This window comes from Myotis yumanensis, unplaced genomic scaffold (assembly GCF_028538775.1).
Source record: "Myotis yumanensis isolate MYYU_CA2020_CCGP unplaced genomic scaffold, mMyoYum1.0.hap1 SCAF_3, whole genome shotgun sequence".
In the NCBI taxonomy this organism is placed as follows: Eukaryota; Metazoa; Chordata; class Mammalia; order Chiroptera; family Vespertilionidae; genus Myotis; species Myotis yumanensis.
In genome coordinates, this window is record NW_027223754.1 from 163,250,258 (window position 1) to 163,265,692 (window position 15,435).

Below are 15,435 nucleotides of genomic sequence, written 5' to 3' on the forward strand. Positions count from 1 at the left end.
GATCACCTGGGATGGAAACTTCACAACTAAATTCTGGCAACTCTACAGAGCAAGGGACAGAAAGATACACTCTGCAGTAGCAGTTTCCCCTGGTGCTGCTTTTATCCCTGATAGAGAAGCCAGAGGCAGAGAGATCACACAAGGGCTGAGATGGTGCCTCTGGAACCCAAGCTCAGGTTAAACCATGTGTGAGAAACTGAGGTGAGCAAAAACCATGAGTAGGTATTCGAACCTGGCCAGGAAGCAGTGCCTGCAGAGTGAGAGCATGCAAGTTAGAAGACTGTGGGGGACTGTCAGGTCTGAGCAGCTGATTCCATAAGAGGTTTCAGCAACCCCAGTCTAGGCGGAACTGATGGGCTCCGGATGCCTGCAGCGCTTCCAGCAGCAGCAGGGTTGGTGAGAAAGAGGACTCTAGGATTTTCATTGCAAATATACAGAGAGGAAAATGAGATAAGACCCCCTGACATCAACCCCTACTGTAACAGACAAATAACACAAGAATTCAAGACAAGGAGGCGGGATTCCAGAATTAATGTTCACTGCTGCTCTGAGCAAAAACTGAACAGTAAACAATAAGGATTTCAAAATTAAAACAAAAGAGCCACTTCAGTATTCTAATTTAACCTTCAAAAAGAAAGACCTAAAGCATCATGAACTGAGAATTCCATTCCACCTCAACACCCTGTACTCCTGAGTTATTATGAGAACAGACTGCAACGCAATTCAACTCATGTTCCAAAATGCAACAAGCGGCTTCCACAGGACCTGCTGAAAGCAGCAGCGCGTCTCCTCTCCTCGCCTTCTGATTCATATTTTGGTAGCAAGGTTACAATTAGCTCACCAGTGGAGAATAAACCTATTTATAACACAGCAGTCCACCTGAAAGGCACAATCAACTAAAAAGGTTTCTAGAGGGAAATGAAGTGCCGCTTCTTCTGCACTGATTGCAGGTTCCCAAGGTCCTTTAGGATGAAGCCTCACCTTCCTGTGTTCACAGGCACCATGCTGGCCACCTCGCAGCCTCCATGTTCTTATGTAACATTTACATAGTGCCATAAACATACCCAGAGTTGCGTAAGAATTAAAACGTTGCCAAACCAATAAAGCCTAAAGCAGGTCACTCCCTCCAGACTGCTTTTGATGAGCACAGGTATGCTGCCGGGTCTGCGATGGAAGAGCCCGTCAAAAGACAGAAATCTGACTCACCTACAAAAATGCACCAATAAGAAGAAATTAACCACACTGTGACGCGGTGGCTCTTCTGTCAATCCCGACAGCATGTTACTCTGCCCCATAACATAAAAAGTAACGCAACTTTGCTTGTTCACTGAAGTCAGAAACTGTGTCTAAAAATACTACCCAGCCAACTGGCTATCGGTCAGTCAGTCTCACAAATGTCCCAATAAGAGTGACACAGACTGTCTCCTTACTTTACAGAGGGAGAACTGAGGCAGTCACAGTAAGGCTCGGTGACTTATTCAAGGACAGCCTGTAAGGGAACCACGTTGTGGGGCTGAAAACCAGCCTCCTCCCCTCCCTCTGGCTCTAACCTTTAACCAGAGTAGCCATTTTATTATGTTTCAATCACATCTGTTCCAGGAGCTTTTAACAAAACTAATCAGAGATTCCCTTCCTCTCTCCAAGAGTTCACTTTCAACTGTACTTCAAAACCACGTCCACTGAATGAAGTTACAAGACTTGGCCTGAAAGGAGATTTTCAGTCTGTTCAAAGAAACTCAAAATGTTCCTATCAGAAGCTCAACTGCTGCCATTATTGCTTTCTTCTTAAGAAATGAGTGTCTTCTGTTACTAATGCAATTTTACATTTTTAAATACTAGTGTGAAAATTCCAAAGAGAGGCCTTAAAACTTGGTACACCTATCAAATGGATGCTGTTTATATATAACCTGGAAGTCATTCGCCTTATCACTGGCCTTTTACTAGTTCACTAATTAAAAGAAACACCTCTCCCTTGCTGTCCTCATGTCATGCCCAGGCAGCAGGCAGCAGGGCTGGGGCTCGGCGGCTCCGCCAGCCCACCTAGGGAAGCTCGACAGAGGAAGTGCAGGGGAGGAAAGCAATCAACTTCTTGTTATCATCAGCCTCTATTTTCCCAGAACTGACGTTTTACTTTAAGCCTTTTGCAACAGTGGTCTCTGTAGCATGCACTATTGGCAACTAGCTGTGTCCCGGAAAAAACTGTAGTGTCTGGCCAAGAAGTTTAAAGGCCTTCGAGAATGTTTGCTGGACACACAACCCAATTTCCAATTTACCAAAAAAAGAAACTAATTCCCTATTTTGACCACCCATCTCACCCCAACAAACACCCATTTAGGAAGGTTACAAAAAAATAAAATGAACTCTGCCCCATTCAGAACCAGTTGGATTATCAATTAAACATTCTTAACTAAGCTCACAAGAAAAGCCCCACAGACACTACACCAAGTTAACAGGGAAACGGCTGTTAAAAATCCTGCATACAGCAGGGACTGGATAAAAATTCCTATGGAAGGAATTTAAAGATTTATTCATACACATATCAGATGACAAACCTGAAGCCCAAGTCTCCTTATTTACTACCCCAGTAGAGAAATAACATGATGTTACACTTTCCAAAAACATGGCCCACAAGAAGGCCCAGAAAACATTATTCACGAAAACCATGATCTTAAATGTCAGGCTGCGTGCATACACCTTCCCTGTGTTATCAGAACCACGGCATATCACCGAGCACAGCGCACCGAGACCCAGGAACACGCGCCAGGTGCTGAACAGAAGTATTAGCCACTGAACAAAGACCCCACTTGCACAGGCAGCACCACTGGGAACAAATATGGGAGCTGGAGACAATGAACTTGTTTCTGACACTCCAAAGTGGGATGAGGTCCTTTCCTGATTGTCTGGTGTATTCAAGGCGCCCGAACCACCTGAGAATCATTATCTGGAGTGGAGAGAGGAGAGCCACAGAACACACACTTCATCTCCCACTGCTGAAAGGCGAGGGGCTGCTGAGAAGTCAAAGCAGCAGGCTTTGTACATCAGAGCATATACAGTCCTGACAGACTCTCCCAGATCCATCTGCGGGTCAATAATCACTTCAATATAACTGCCAAATATAACCTTCATCTGCTACCCCCGTGCCAAAACACATCGGAGACAACTCTCTTAAATGAAGTATTTGAGGGTTTCATCTGCTCTTCTCAGCCCCACAAAGCCTCATCAATAACACACCCGGTGGAAGGTGGCACAGAAAGGTACCCACCTCTCTAGCTGGGAGGGTGGGGGTGGGGCGGGGAGCCAAAGGCTGTGGGCGTTGGAAGGTGAGGGGTGTGTGCGGGCGGGGGGTGAGGGGTCGTGTGGGAAGGCAAATAAGGACTGACCCAGGGCCGCGGAGCGGGTCCAATGGTGGGATCTTTAAATCATCTTGAGGGTTGGAGGCGGGTTCCGGGATTTCACCTGAAAGGCGTCCACCAAGTGAGCAATTGAATGGGCCCCCTGGGGTGGGGTGGGGTGGGGGAGGCGAGGTAGAAAGCAAACACACCTAGATGAAGATTAACCATTCGGGAACCAGGTCTCCTAGGGTTAGAGAGACTCCGAAGGCAAACTCCTCCCGGGCGGAGGGGCCTGGTCGTCCCACTTCCTCCAAAGAGCTCCCATAGGGCGTGTGTATTTGGGGGGGGGGGGGTGCCCCACTGAACTCCAGGGGCTGCGCGAAGGGGAAATGTGACTCCCTTGCTCGGAACATGAGGGAGGGAGCAGAGGGAGGCGAAGGGATGCCCCGCGTACAGGGTCGGCAGGGAAGGTTAGAGACCCCTTCCCCTGCCCTCGGAGGTGCGCCAGGGCTCCCCGCGTCTGGATACCTCGGGAAGCAAAGACCCTCCCGCCGCAGCCCCACAATCTTGGCGGGAGAAAGGGCATCCCCCTAAGAGCACCTGGGGAGAGGAAACCAAGACCCCCGCCCCTGGACAAGCCGAGGGGCAAAAACATGATCCCCACATCTTTGGAAAGAAGCCCGCACTCCCTTTATGAAATATATAGGGGTGCTTGGAGCACAACCCCCGAGAGCTCCCCGAATCCAGCTCCGCCTGTAGGAGGGCTCGAGTCCTCAGGGGCCCGGCGTGAGCTCGGTCGAGGCTGGGCGGCCGAGCCTAGGGGGTCAGGAGGAGCCACTGGGGTCACCCCGACTCCTCCGCGCCCCCCGCCCGGCCATATTGTGCGCGTGGGGAAGGGGCGCGCTGGAGCCCGGGCGCCGCGGCGCGAGGCCTCGCCCTCGCCCGGCCCTCTCCATCCCGGCCCCCGCCCCCCGCCCCCGGACTCACCCTGGATTCCCCGGGGCCCGGACCCGCTGCTGCCGGCGAGCAGGAGGACGACGAGGGGGAAGAATGAGGAGGCTCCGGCCGACTCCGCCATAGTAACCGCCGCCGCCGCCGCCGCAGCCCAGCAGCGCCCAGCGCGCGCGCGCGCCCCCGGCGCCTCCCCTCCTCCCGCGGCCCCGCTCCCGCCTCCCGCTCCTCCGCCCGGCGCCGGCACGTGCGCTCCCGGCGGAGCCGGCGCCGCCGCCGCCGCGCGCGCACCCGAAGGGCGGGGCCGGGTGCGCGCGGGCGCCCGCCTTAAAGGGGAGTGTCCCTGTTAAAGGGGTGGGAGGGGTGCGCCCCTCGGTCCCCCCACCAGCCGGTAAGAGTGCGGCGAGGAGGAAGCCGGGGGAACGCGCAGCTTCCGCCCGCCCCTGCACCCCACCCAGCGCAGTTATCTTATCGGCACAGCCTCCTCCCCCGCGTCCACTGCCCCGCGAGTCCCCTGCGTTTTCTGGTCGCCTTCACCCCACTGCCTAGCCTCCTGTCCCAGCAGGATCGTCGCCGCCGTCTGCTCACTGGTCTCCGCCCTGCAATCCTCTGGGGCGCCCGGCAACCTGTGTGATCGATGATGGGATGCCCCTTTTTAGCACATTCCAAGGCTTTTTAATGATAGTTAGTGCTCAACCTCGGTGAGGGTGCTGGAGGGGCACTCACATGCGGCTCCTCGGTAGGACCTTTTGGGTAAACAATCTGGCATTATATTTATGTATATAATGCCTTAAAATACTCATACCTGTTGGCCCGGTATATCCCCTATCTGCCTTCAGGAAATAATACAGAATAAATGCTTATGAAAAGTTTTAACCGTTGCATGTTTATCGCTGTAAAAGGCTAGTAACTTAACTAGGCAATTATAGAAGACAAAACAATTATGGCCCATCCATAGGATGGAGTATTATTTAGTAATTAAAAAGTATGGTTATAAAAAGCCATGAAGTGAGAAAATGTTAAATGAATGATAATGATGATAAATGAGATCATGTTAAATTAAAAAGCAAAATACAAAGATGTTGCCTTGCCAGGTGGCTCAGTTGGTTGGGGGGAGGGGAGGATTGAGGGTTCGATTCCAATCAGAGCACATACCTAGGTTTCCGGTTCCATCCCTGGTCAGGGTCAGGACCCCTAAGAAGGCAACCCATTCCTCTCTCCCCCTTCTCTCAAATCAATGGAAATACAGGATGTCCCCCAAAATGATACATGCTTTGATTATAAAGTCAGTGTTTATTAACATACAGTTCACTTTCAAAATTGAGTTATCAGTTATAAAAGTATGTATACATTTTTGGTGACCTCTTATATATCCTGGGGTGAGGATTAAAAAAACACACAAAGCTGTTTACAGTATTATTCTAATTTTATTATAATATATATCTGCGTAGAAAAGGACCAGACGGATATTATCAGTAGTCATTGCCAGAATAATTTTTTACTTTTTCTTTAAACATTTCAGTATTTTCTAAATCTTTTACAAATAAACAAGTGTTACTTTCAAATTCAGGGAAAATGCTTATAAAAGATAAAATCGCCTATATCTTTCTGAAAAGAGTTTACTTTCTTTGGCTTGAGATTGTAAAAAAAAAAAAAAAGCCAAAATTATGGATCTGAATTCTCCTTTTCTTACCAATTGACAACTTGGGCAAGTATTTTACCTCTCTAAGTCCAGTATTATCATCTAGGATCTAGGGTTGGAAACGGTGACCAAAGGGTAAAAGGAGGAGTTTCTCAAATGAAGTCCTCACTTTGTAAGTTGGCACCTACCTGACGAAGCCCCATTCTCCCCAGAAAAAAAACAAGACTGTAGACACATCCCCCCCACTACCCCCCCCCCCCCCCCCGCCCCACACACACACACATGCAAAGTCATGCAGAGGCACTGTCTACAAATGGGTCAGTGTAGCTAGATGAGTAAACACCTTATTTTTATACTGCTCTCCTTCACCCCTCTGCTCCCTATCCCCCCTCCCCCCGCAATAGGCACCTCCCTTTTCTAGTCCATTAAACTGGTCTCCCAAACTCTGCTCCACCCACACCCTAGGGCTCCCAGCTGTGGTGGGCACAGCACTAGGGGACTGTGTTAGTTTCCTGGGGCTGCTCTAACACCACAAACTGGAGAGCTTAAAATAACAGAAATGTATTCTCTCCCAGTTCTGGAGGCTAGAAATCTGAAACCAGGGTGTCAGCAGGCCCATGTTCCCCTGGAAGGCTCTAGGGGAGAACCATGCCTGGTCTCTTCTAGTTGCTGGTGGTTCCCACAATCCTTGGTGTTCTTCCCCAATCCTGGGCTGTGGAAGCATAACTTCAATCTCTGCCTTCGTCTTCCTATGGTCGTCTTCCCTCTGTGTGTGTATCTCTATCCAAATTTCTCTCTTCCTATAGAGACATCAGGCACTGAATTAGGGCCCACCCTAATCCAGTAGGAGTTGAAGTAATTTTAACTTGATTACATATGCAAATATCCTACTTCCCAGTATGTTCATATTCACAGGTTCTGGGTGGACATGAATTTCAGGGGCCATTATTCAATACAGTACGTGGACCAACCTCTGTGGTTGGGAAGGGAATGCTGAGCCCTCAGGGACACGTCTCTGAGTCCCAGGGGAAGGGACTGTTCTTGCCTACACCTCACTAAGTGCTGCCACTGTGGCCGCAAGACCAAGAGTCCCAGGGGGGCCCTGCGGTCCGGTCGCTCTGCTCCTAAGCCGCAAGGTCAGCCGCATACCTGAATATACAGCCCAGGCAACCAGACCACCGGGTCTCCAGATCGAACGCCACCTCACTCAGCCCACTTGCTAGCAAGACATTTCACCTCCCTAACCCTCGGTTCACTTGTCTGTAAAATGGAGCTGATAATAGTTCTACCTCATAGAGGAGTGGTGAGGATGGCTGAAGACATTGCATAGCGCCTAGCAGAGTGTCTGATGCATAGGAAGGGATATAAAAGGAATGGCTATTCTTACAGTGACGATTTGGCCTTTACTATAATCCTGTGAAGTGGTTGAGGCATGTCAGGGTGTGTTCAGTTTATGGGCGAGGCAACTGAGACCTAAGCAAGGTAAGTGACTTGCCCAGGCTCACATTATAATTAAGTGTCGAAGCCACAGCCTGCTGGTCCTGTCCTTCTTCAACACTGAAGCATCTCATGCTTTTTTTCAGCGACTGATCTTCAAGAGCCAGCTGAAGGTGGGGAATTCGACTTGATGGGGTGGGGGAGGGAGGGAGGTTAGGAATATCCTTCACACCCTATTCCTGAGAGTTTGAGGCATCCGCTCAAGCCAGAGATGTCCTAGGTGATGCATCTGCCCTGCCTTTTAGGTCCCAAGCTGCATGGGGACAGTCTGTGCTCCCTGCTGCAGCCTGGCTCTCTTACCACCCTTGAGGCCTCAGCAAAGTGTGCATTTCTGTCAGCCTCTTTGACTTTAGGGCGGGACCCATATCACAGGCTATGAACTCCTCGTCAGCCCTGCTCTGTCCCTTTGGCAGAGATTCCCAGAGCTGCCAGGATTCCCCTTTCCAGGAAAAAGTCCTCCTCCCTGGGCTCCTCTGACGAGACCACCTGGTGCTACAGCTGCCTTCTTGCTTACAGCAAATCAAGACACCCCACCTCTTGGGGAATTCGGCACAGTTTGCCTTGGTGCGCAAATGAGCAGCGTTATTCATCCCAAGAAGGGGGATCTTCAGTCATCCATTCTACAAACACTTATTAAACACATAGTATCCAAGGCACAACATATAAACATAGTAAGTTCTTGCCCCCCATGGAACTTGCAATCTAGTAAAATATGCATTTTAAAAAAAGCAACAAAGTGTTGCCCTGGCTGTTGTGACTCAGTTGGTTGGAACATCCCATGCACTGGAGGGTTGGGGTCCGATTCCCAGCCAGGGCACATACCTGGGTTGCAGGTTCGTCCCTGGTTGGGGCATGTACAAGAGGTAACCAATCGATGTTTTTCTCCCACATCGATGTTTGATGTTTCTTCTCTCTCTCTCTCTCTCTCTCTCTCTCTCTCTCTCCCTTCCTCTCTCTAAAAACCAATAAGAACAATGTGTTATAGCATACACCTAAAAAGGGTGAGTGAGGGCAGTTAGGAAGGCATGATGATATTAAACTCTGTAGGGACAGGCTGAGGAGGCGGGAAGGGTTTCAGGAACAGGCCATGATACAGCCGACTCTTGGAAGATAAAAGAATGTTTCCTAGATAGACAGGCTTGTATGGGGCAAGGGAAGGCAGGAGATGGTTCCTGGCACAGGGAGCAGAATGAGCAAGACACTGCAATGAAATTGCCTGGCATTTAAGGGAACGGTGAGCAGCATGGCAGCACACCCAGGGAGTGCAGAGTGAAGAAGGATGGTGGGGGAGCCGAAGGTGGTGTTGCAGAGACAGACAGACATGGATTTACACTTGGAAGTACACTATTCTCCAGAACACTAGAAGGGTTCTAAGCAAGGAGGGAAAGTGACCATATCTGTGTTTTAGAAAGACTACTTTGCTGATCCAAATGAACTTGAACTTTGTGCAGATGGTTGGAGAAAGGAAACCAGAGGCAATTCCAGTAGCCCAGACAAGATAGGAGGGCCTGACCCAAGGCCGCAGCAATTGAAATGGGAAAGAGAAATAGGTTCAAGAGGTTTTAAAGAGGTAGAAACTGCAAGAGTGATTGGATATGAGACATGAGGAGGAAATGAGGGTGGCCCCAAATGACTCCAGGGTAACCTGACTTGCCCGGCTGCTTGGTGGCTCCGTTTAGCAGATTCGCAAGAGCAGGTTGGGGGAAGATGTTGAGCTCTCCCACTGGGCATTGAGGCCTCCTGAAGGTACCTGGAGCCATGGAGATATGGATTTGGAAGTCAGTAGCATATAACACCTATTCAACAACTTGGGGTGGGGGGAGGGAGGCAGTGAGAGAATTCTAGAAGTACATCAAAACTACAGGAAGAAAGTAGACAGAGAAGGAACCACCAGAGAAATAGAAGAGAACCTGAAAAGAATAGGAACCAAGGCAGGAGAGGGTTTCAAGAGATCAGCAGTATCTAATGTTGAGAAGGGTTCAAGTAAGATGAGGAACAAAGTGTGTCTAGGATTTGATAACTTGAAGCCCATTGGTCATGTTTACCTGAGCAGGTTCACTGGAAATTTGTGTGGAGGCCTATCTTCAGGGGCTACATGTGAATGAAAGGTGAAGCCTTCAAAAGACAGAAGGTCCTCTATTCTTTAAAAGAACTTGGCTGTGATGGGAAGGGGAGATTTGGGTTTTCTTCAGAATGATAGACCACGTTCTTCCTGCTGAAGAAACAACTCAAAATGCTTGATAAACCAGCTAGAAAGTGAGAACACTCAAGTCAAAACTAAGGAACAAAGATAGGAGAGCAGAACACCAAAGCTGGCTTTCCCCTTGAGAACATTTGGATACCAGGTGAACTTGAACTTTGATTCTCGTTATTTATTTATTTTTTTTTGATTTTTTTTTTTTAAATATACGTTATTGATTTCAGAGAGGGAGAGAAAGCTGGAAACATCAATGATGAGAGAAAATCATGGATCAGCTGCCTCCTGCACGCCCCACACTGAGGATCAAGCTTGCACCCCGGGCATGTGCCCTTGACCAGAATCGAACCCAGGCCAATACTCTATCCAATGAGCCAAATCAGCAAGGGCTGAACCTTGGTTTTCTAAGGCGAGCTGGATACAGGGGACAAGACACAAAACCTAGGTCTGCCCAAAGTGGGCAGTCTAATAAGTGACCGTCCGCACAAAGCTGTGACCCACAAAGGGTGATAATACCCTCAATGTGACCAATGAACTAGGAACACTCTTCCAGAAGACTGGAAGGGAAGTTGCCTGACCTGGATCTTGACTCTGAGTGAGAATGGGGAGGGGGGGGGGGATCTTCATTGAGGATTCATAACCCCCAGTTGGCCTTCATGATTTAATTTTATTCCACATTCACCCTACCTGGGTGGTTTGAAAAACTACACTCTATTTAGATTCAAGTGATCCTGGGCTGGTGGTGCTCCTTGGTAGGACCTGGAAGGAAGAAGAGCAAATCCTCTTCAGAGGAACCCATCTTCAACTCGGACTACAAGGAATCCTCACAGGCAAAATTCCAAGAAATATAATCTGCATAGTTAAATCCCAAAAAATAAACAAATAAATAACAGTCAATTTAGAATTGTGTGCCCAGAGAAAATATCTTTTAAAAGTTAGAGCTTAATTGAAATGTATAAGTTGTGTATGAATTATGTATACTTTGTCAATTGTCAGATACTGACTAATAGAAGGAAAACTCCCAGGGTGAGAGAAGGAAGGAAATAGAATGAGATAAAAATAATCCAAAAGGAGGCAAGAAAGGAAAGGAAAGCACAAAATAAGATGGTGAAAATAAATTCAAATATATCCATGATTATAATAAATATAAATAGACTAAATAACCCAACTTAAAAGTACAGATTTCTAGCCAAAACCGGTTTGGCTCAATGGATAGAGCGTTGGCCTGCGGACTGAAAGGTCCCGGGTTCGATTCCGGTCAAGGGCATGTACTTGGGTTGCGGGCACATCCCCAGTAGGAGATGTGCAGGAGGCAGCTGATCGATGTTTCTAACTCTCTATCTCTCTCCCTTCCTCTCTGTAAAAAAATCAATAAAATATATTTTAAAAAATAAAAATAAAAGTCTTTTAAAAGTACAGATTTCTAAACTAGACAAGAGAAAGAGAGAAAAGGGGATTTCCAGGACACAAGATCACAGAGGTATTTCCTTTGTTTTGTTGCTTTCCTAAGAAGGAGAGACTGCAACGCAGATCATTATAAAGGAGCGAAGAGTTGCTCAAAGACACAGGAAGAAGGAGTAAGCGATGATACCAGAACCCAGGGTTGATGAGGGCACAGGATCAAGACCCAGAGGTACAGGGAGTAGCTATGGCCTGGAGGAGAACATTAGCCTCTTGGAGGCTTGAGGAAAGAGGTGAACAAAGAAGTTTTTTAGGCATGAGAGGGTCGCTTGGATGTTTTCAGTCGTGGCCATCTGCTTTGTGACAATATGGTCAGGAGGCAGGATGGCATGTATGGTGGGTGTGCTCTAAGAGAGTGGTGAGAATTTGTAAAAGCCACTGTGGAGCATGGAGTGGTGTCCAGAGACTTAGAAAAGCAGGAAGTGATTGCCAAGCTGGCATTAGGCTAGGGTTGCAAAACAGAGAGTAAAGGTCATGACATGCCTCTTTCTTTGATGGTTCAATTTCCTCTGGAAATGGCCAGCAACCCAGGGTGGGACCAGAAAAGGAGATATTTGGAGGCTGAAGGGGTAGGAGGTGAGGTGTAGGGGCTGGTGGGAGAGCAGATGGGCCAGGAAGTTGAAGGAAGCAGAGGGAGGGCCGCTTAGGCCATGGAAGGAACTTGAACTTGATGTGTCTAGTGGCTGAGGATGGGAAGCTGGTTAGAGGGACTGTTACTGGCCCAAGAAGCCCAAAGCCCTAGTCAGCATCAGGGACTTGATGTGGTCAGCAGCATGCCGTCTGTTCTCAGTGGTCTCTCGGGATGGGGCTGAGCTGTTCCATCTTGAAGAAAACCCTCCCGAGGCCTTTCTTGTTCACTTTCTGCTCCAGAGGCCATTGCGTGATTTTAGAGGCAAGCCTTCTTTCTTTTCTTTAACCCTCACACTGACCTTGTTCTACCCCAGTGCCTCCTCGGTAAACAGGTCTGGTGCCCTCAGCCTTGATGATTCATACTTCAGTTTCTATCCCAGCATGCCCAGCGGCCAAGCAGGATGGCTCTCCTGGTTATTCTCCTTTTGTTGTGGATCTCTGAGCTTTTGCCTATCTGGCTCCCCTCTTCTCCAGGCCCTCAGTGAAGCCACAGTCCAGAGTCTCATACCACACATTTCTGGTACTGCTACTGCTACCACGGCCCTACCCCCTGGCCATGCCTCCCTGCAGTTACCAGGCACACCTCGCATAACTGTGTTCCGAGAAGGTCCCTTTCATTTTGTCGTCTAACTTCTTGAAAACACACAGGCTCCCCATGGACCCATAACACCCAGCCAAATGAATGCATCCTAAATCTGGAGCAGATTTTAGAAAGTATTTCGTTTGATCCCATTGTTTTTATGGAGAGAGAACCTGAAGTTCAGAGAAGATAGTGACTTGTACAGGAAGATCCAAAACTGGCCATCAAGACCTCTCCATGAAGCTCTCTGTTCCTCCTGTTTGACAGACAGCTGCGTCTTCCTGCACAGTGCCAGCCACAGCCCTGAGGCACGATGGTGAAGGTCAGAGTGAACGGATTTGGCCTTATTGGGCACCTGGCCACAAGGGCTGCTTTTAACTCTGGCAAAGTTGATTTTGTTGCCACCAATGACCCTTTCATTGACCCTAACTACATGGTCTACATGTTCCAGTATGATTCTACTCATGGCAAGTTCAAAGGCACAGTCAAGGCTGAGACCAGGAAGCCTGTCATCAAAGGAAAGTCCATCTCCATCTCCCAGGAGTGAAATTCCACCAACATCAAATGGGGTGATGTTGGTGCTGAATATATCGTGGAGTCCACTGGTGTCGTCATTACCTTGAAGAAGGCTGGGGCTCCAGTAGCAGCACCAGAAATGTGTGGAGGAGCCAAGAGGACCATCATCTCTGCGCTTCTGCAGATGCCCCCATGTTTGTGATGGGTGTGAACCATGACAAGTGTGATAACTCCCTCAAGATTGTCACCACCAACTGCTTGGCCTCCCTGGCCAAGGTCATCCACAACTTTGGCATCATGGGGGGATACATGACCCACCCAGAGGGTGGCCCCTCTGGGAAGCAGTGACATGATGGCCAAGGGGCTGTCCAGAACATCATCCCTGCTTCTACTGGTGCTGCCAAGGCTGTGGGCAAGGTCGTTCCTGAGCTAAATGGGAGCTCACAGGCTTGGGCTTCTATGTCCCCACCCTTAACGTGTCGGGTTTGGATCTGACCTACTGCCTGGAGAAAGCTGACCAATCAATGACATCAAAAAGGTAATGAAGCAGGTGTCAGAGGGCCCCGGCAAGGACATCCTGGGTCATCCTTAGGACCAGGTTGTCTCCTGCAACTTTAACAGTGAAACCCACTCCTCCACCTTCAAGGCTGGGTCTGGCATTGCCCTCAATGACCACTTTGTCAAGCTCGTTTGCTGGTATGACAATGAATTTGGCTACAGCAACAGGGTAGTGAACCTTATGGTCCACAAGGCCTCCAAGGAGTGAGAGCCCCCTGGACCACCAGCCCCAGCGAGAGGAAGAGAGGTTCTCAGCTGCTGGAGAGTCCTTGCTCCAGATCGATCCCCCAACACACCGAGAATCTCCTGACCCCCACAGGTCCCATCCCAGACCCCTGAAGAAGGAGAGGGGTTTAGGAAGCCCTACATTGCCATGCACCACTATCAATTAAGTTCACTGTGTCCCCCCCATAAAAAGAAGACCTCTACATGATATCCATCCAGAATATTTCCCCTACACATAAAAATAGTGTGCAGAGATGGACCATTTACTCTCCTGAGAGCTTTACGTAGGTTATTCATTTACTTTTCACAACAAGCCCATAAGAGAGGTACTACTATTCACCCGTTGTAGAGATAAGGAACTGAGACATAGAGAGATTTTAGAAAACTTGGCCAAGCTCACCAGCTAATTCTAGCCCTGACAGCTCCCCTATTGTCCTGGCTTTCTCTCTCTCTCTCTCTCTCTCTCTCTCTCTCTCTCTCTCTCACACACACACACACACACACACATACACACACACATACACACGTCCTCCTCGTTCAGTTCATAGTCTTCCCGTGCCTGGAGAGTCCCTGCTCCCTCTTTCATATCTGGATGACAAGAGTGTATGGCTCTCACCTGCCTACACCCCGTTCTCCTAGGTGAGTGCACAGTCTGCCCTCTGGCCACAGATGACTGCACCAGGGTTGGGCATCTGAACCAAGGGAAAGCAATAAAATAAACTGGCCGAGCTAATCAACTGCTCTTTCATGAGCATTTGAACTAACGAGGCATAGAAACCAAGTTACTTAGATGGTGGTGGGTGCCACAGAGGAGTGCCTGGAAGCCATGTTGGGCCATGTGGGAGCAGGGAGAGCCAGGAGAAGAGAGGGGGCAGAGGCAGGGAGAAGGGGGGCCGGGGAGGGAGAGAGATTACCCAGGTATGCCTGCTGGTAGGCGTGTGTGCACACATGCCCTCCAGCCTCGCCCTCAGTAACAGTCCTCAGCACATACCCAGCCCTCTGCCTTTTCCCATCCCTTGAGATTTGGCTGTATTTTCCACAGTACATTTCTTTGAGATTTCCATGCGTCTTTCCAGGAAATCCTCTTTTCACTTCCACTGGTTTGAGTGTGTTTGTCTTATAGATTAGGAGCCGTGGCGAGAACACCAGCTCAAGGAACTCTTCCCTGCCTTCAGAAGGAGCTCGGGTCTGTTTCCTCCAGGAAGCCACCCCACCCCCCCCATCCCCCATCTATTGGGTGTGTTCATGTCTTCTTCCCAGACAGATCACAATCCCCACCACTTCCGTTTCCCTCATGACATTCAGTAAATACTTATTGATTGATAGAATCTTCTAACTTTGGGATACCCATTTCTAATTTTGCTATTTGAACTTGAACTATATTGCTATCATTTTATGTCCTAGCAAACCCACGTGTCCAGCCATCATTTCTTTACCCTGGAACATGTATGGGATGTCTATGTGCCAGGCACTGGGCTAGGCCCTGGGAATAGTTCGAATGAAGTTCTTAGTTCTTGCCCTCTGGGAGTTTTCTCCTGCCTGTTCCTCCATCCCCTTCCTCACACTAAGTGCCCACCCCTGTCTTCAACCTGTCCTCACAGTGTCCTCACACTCACACTGCTCTCTGCTCAGGAAGATGCCCTGCAGTTCTCTCCCCCCCCCACTCCCCCTCCTTTCTGATCATTCTGTGGTACAGGAATTGACACTAGCGTCTGAGTGTGTGTGCCTTTATGCTATTTTAAGACCCCAGCACTTTGCGAAAACCTGGTGGAGAATGCTGCCAACCCCGAGGGGGCGGGGGCTGAGCAACCTGAGCCTGGGGCCGACTGGGTGTCTGGGAGCCAGG

General features: G+C 49.1%; 1 protein-coding gene and 1 pseudogene across 2 annotated transcripts in view; one reads left to right on the forward strand and one right to left on the reverse strand.

Moving 5' to 3' along the window:
* Nucleotides 1–4,419, reverse strand: part of ACVR1B (activin A receptor type 1B) — a 35,848-nt gene extending 31,429 nt beyond the window's left edge. For both annotated transcript variants that reach the window (XR_011470827.1, XM_070410193.1), the window contains exon 1: nucleotides 4,320–4,419. Coding sequence is in view for 1 of the 2 variants with exons in the window: in XM_070410193.1 (XP_070266294.1) it covers nucleotides 4,320–4,410 (91 nt within the window). In the remaining variant the exon portion in view is untranslated. The remainder of the gene's footprint in view (nucleotides 1–4,319) is intronic.
* An 8,184-nt stretch (nucleotides 4,420–12,603) lies between these two features.
* LOC139005527 (glyceraldehyde-3-phosphate dehydrogenase-like) lies at nucleotides 12,604–13,572 on the forward strand (annotated as a pseudogene).
* The last annotated feature ends 1,863 nt before the right edge of the window (nucleotides 13,573–15,435 follow it).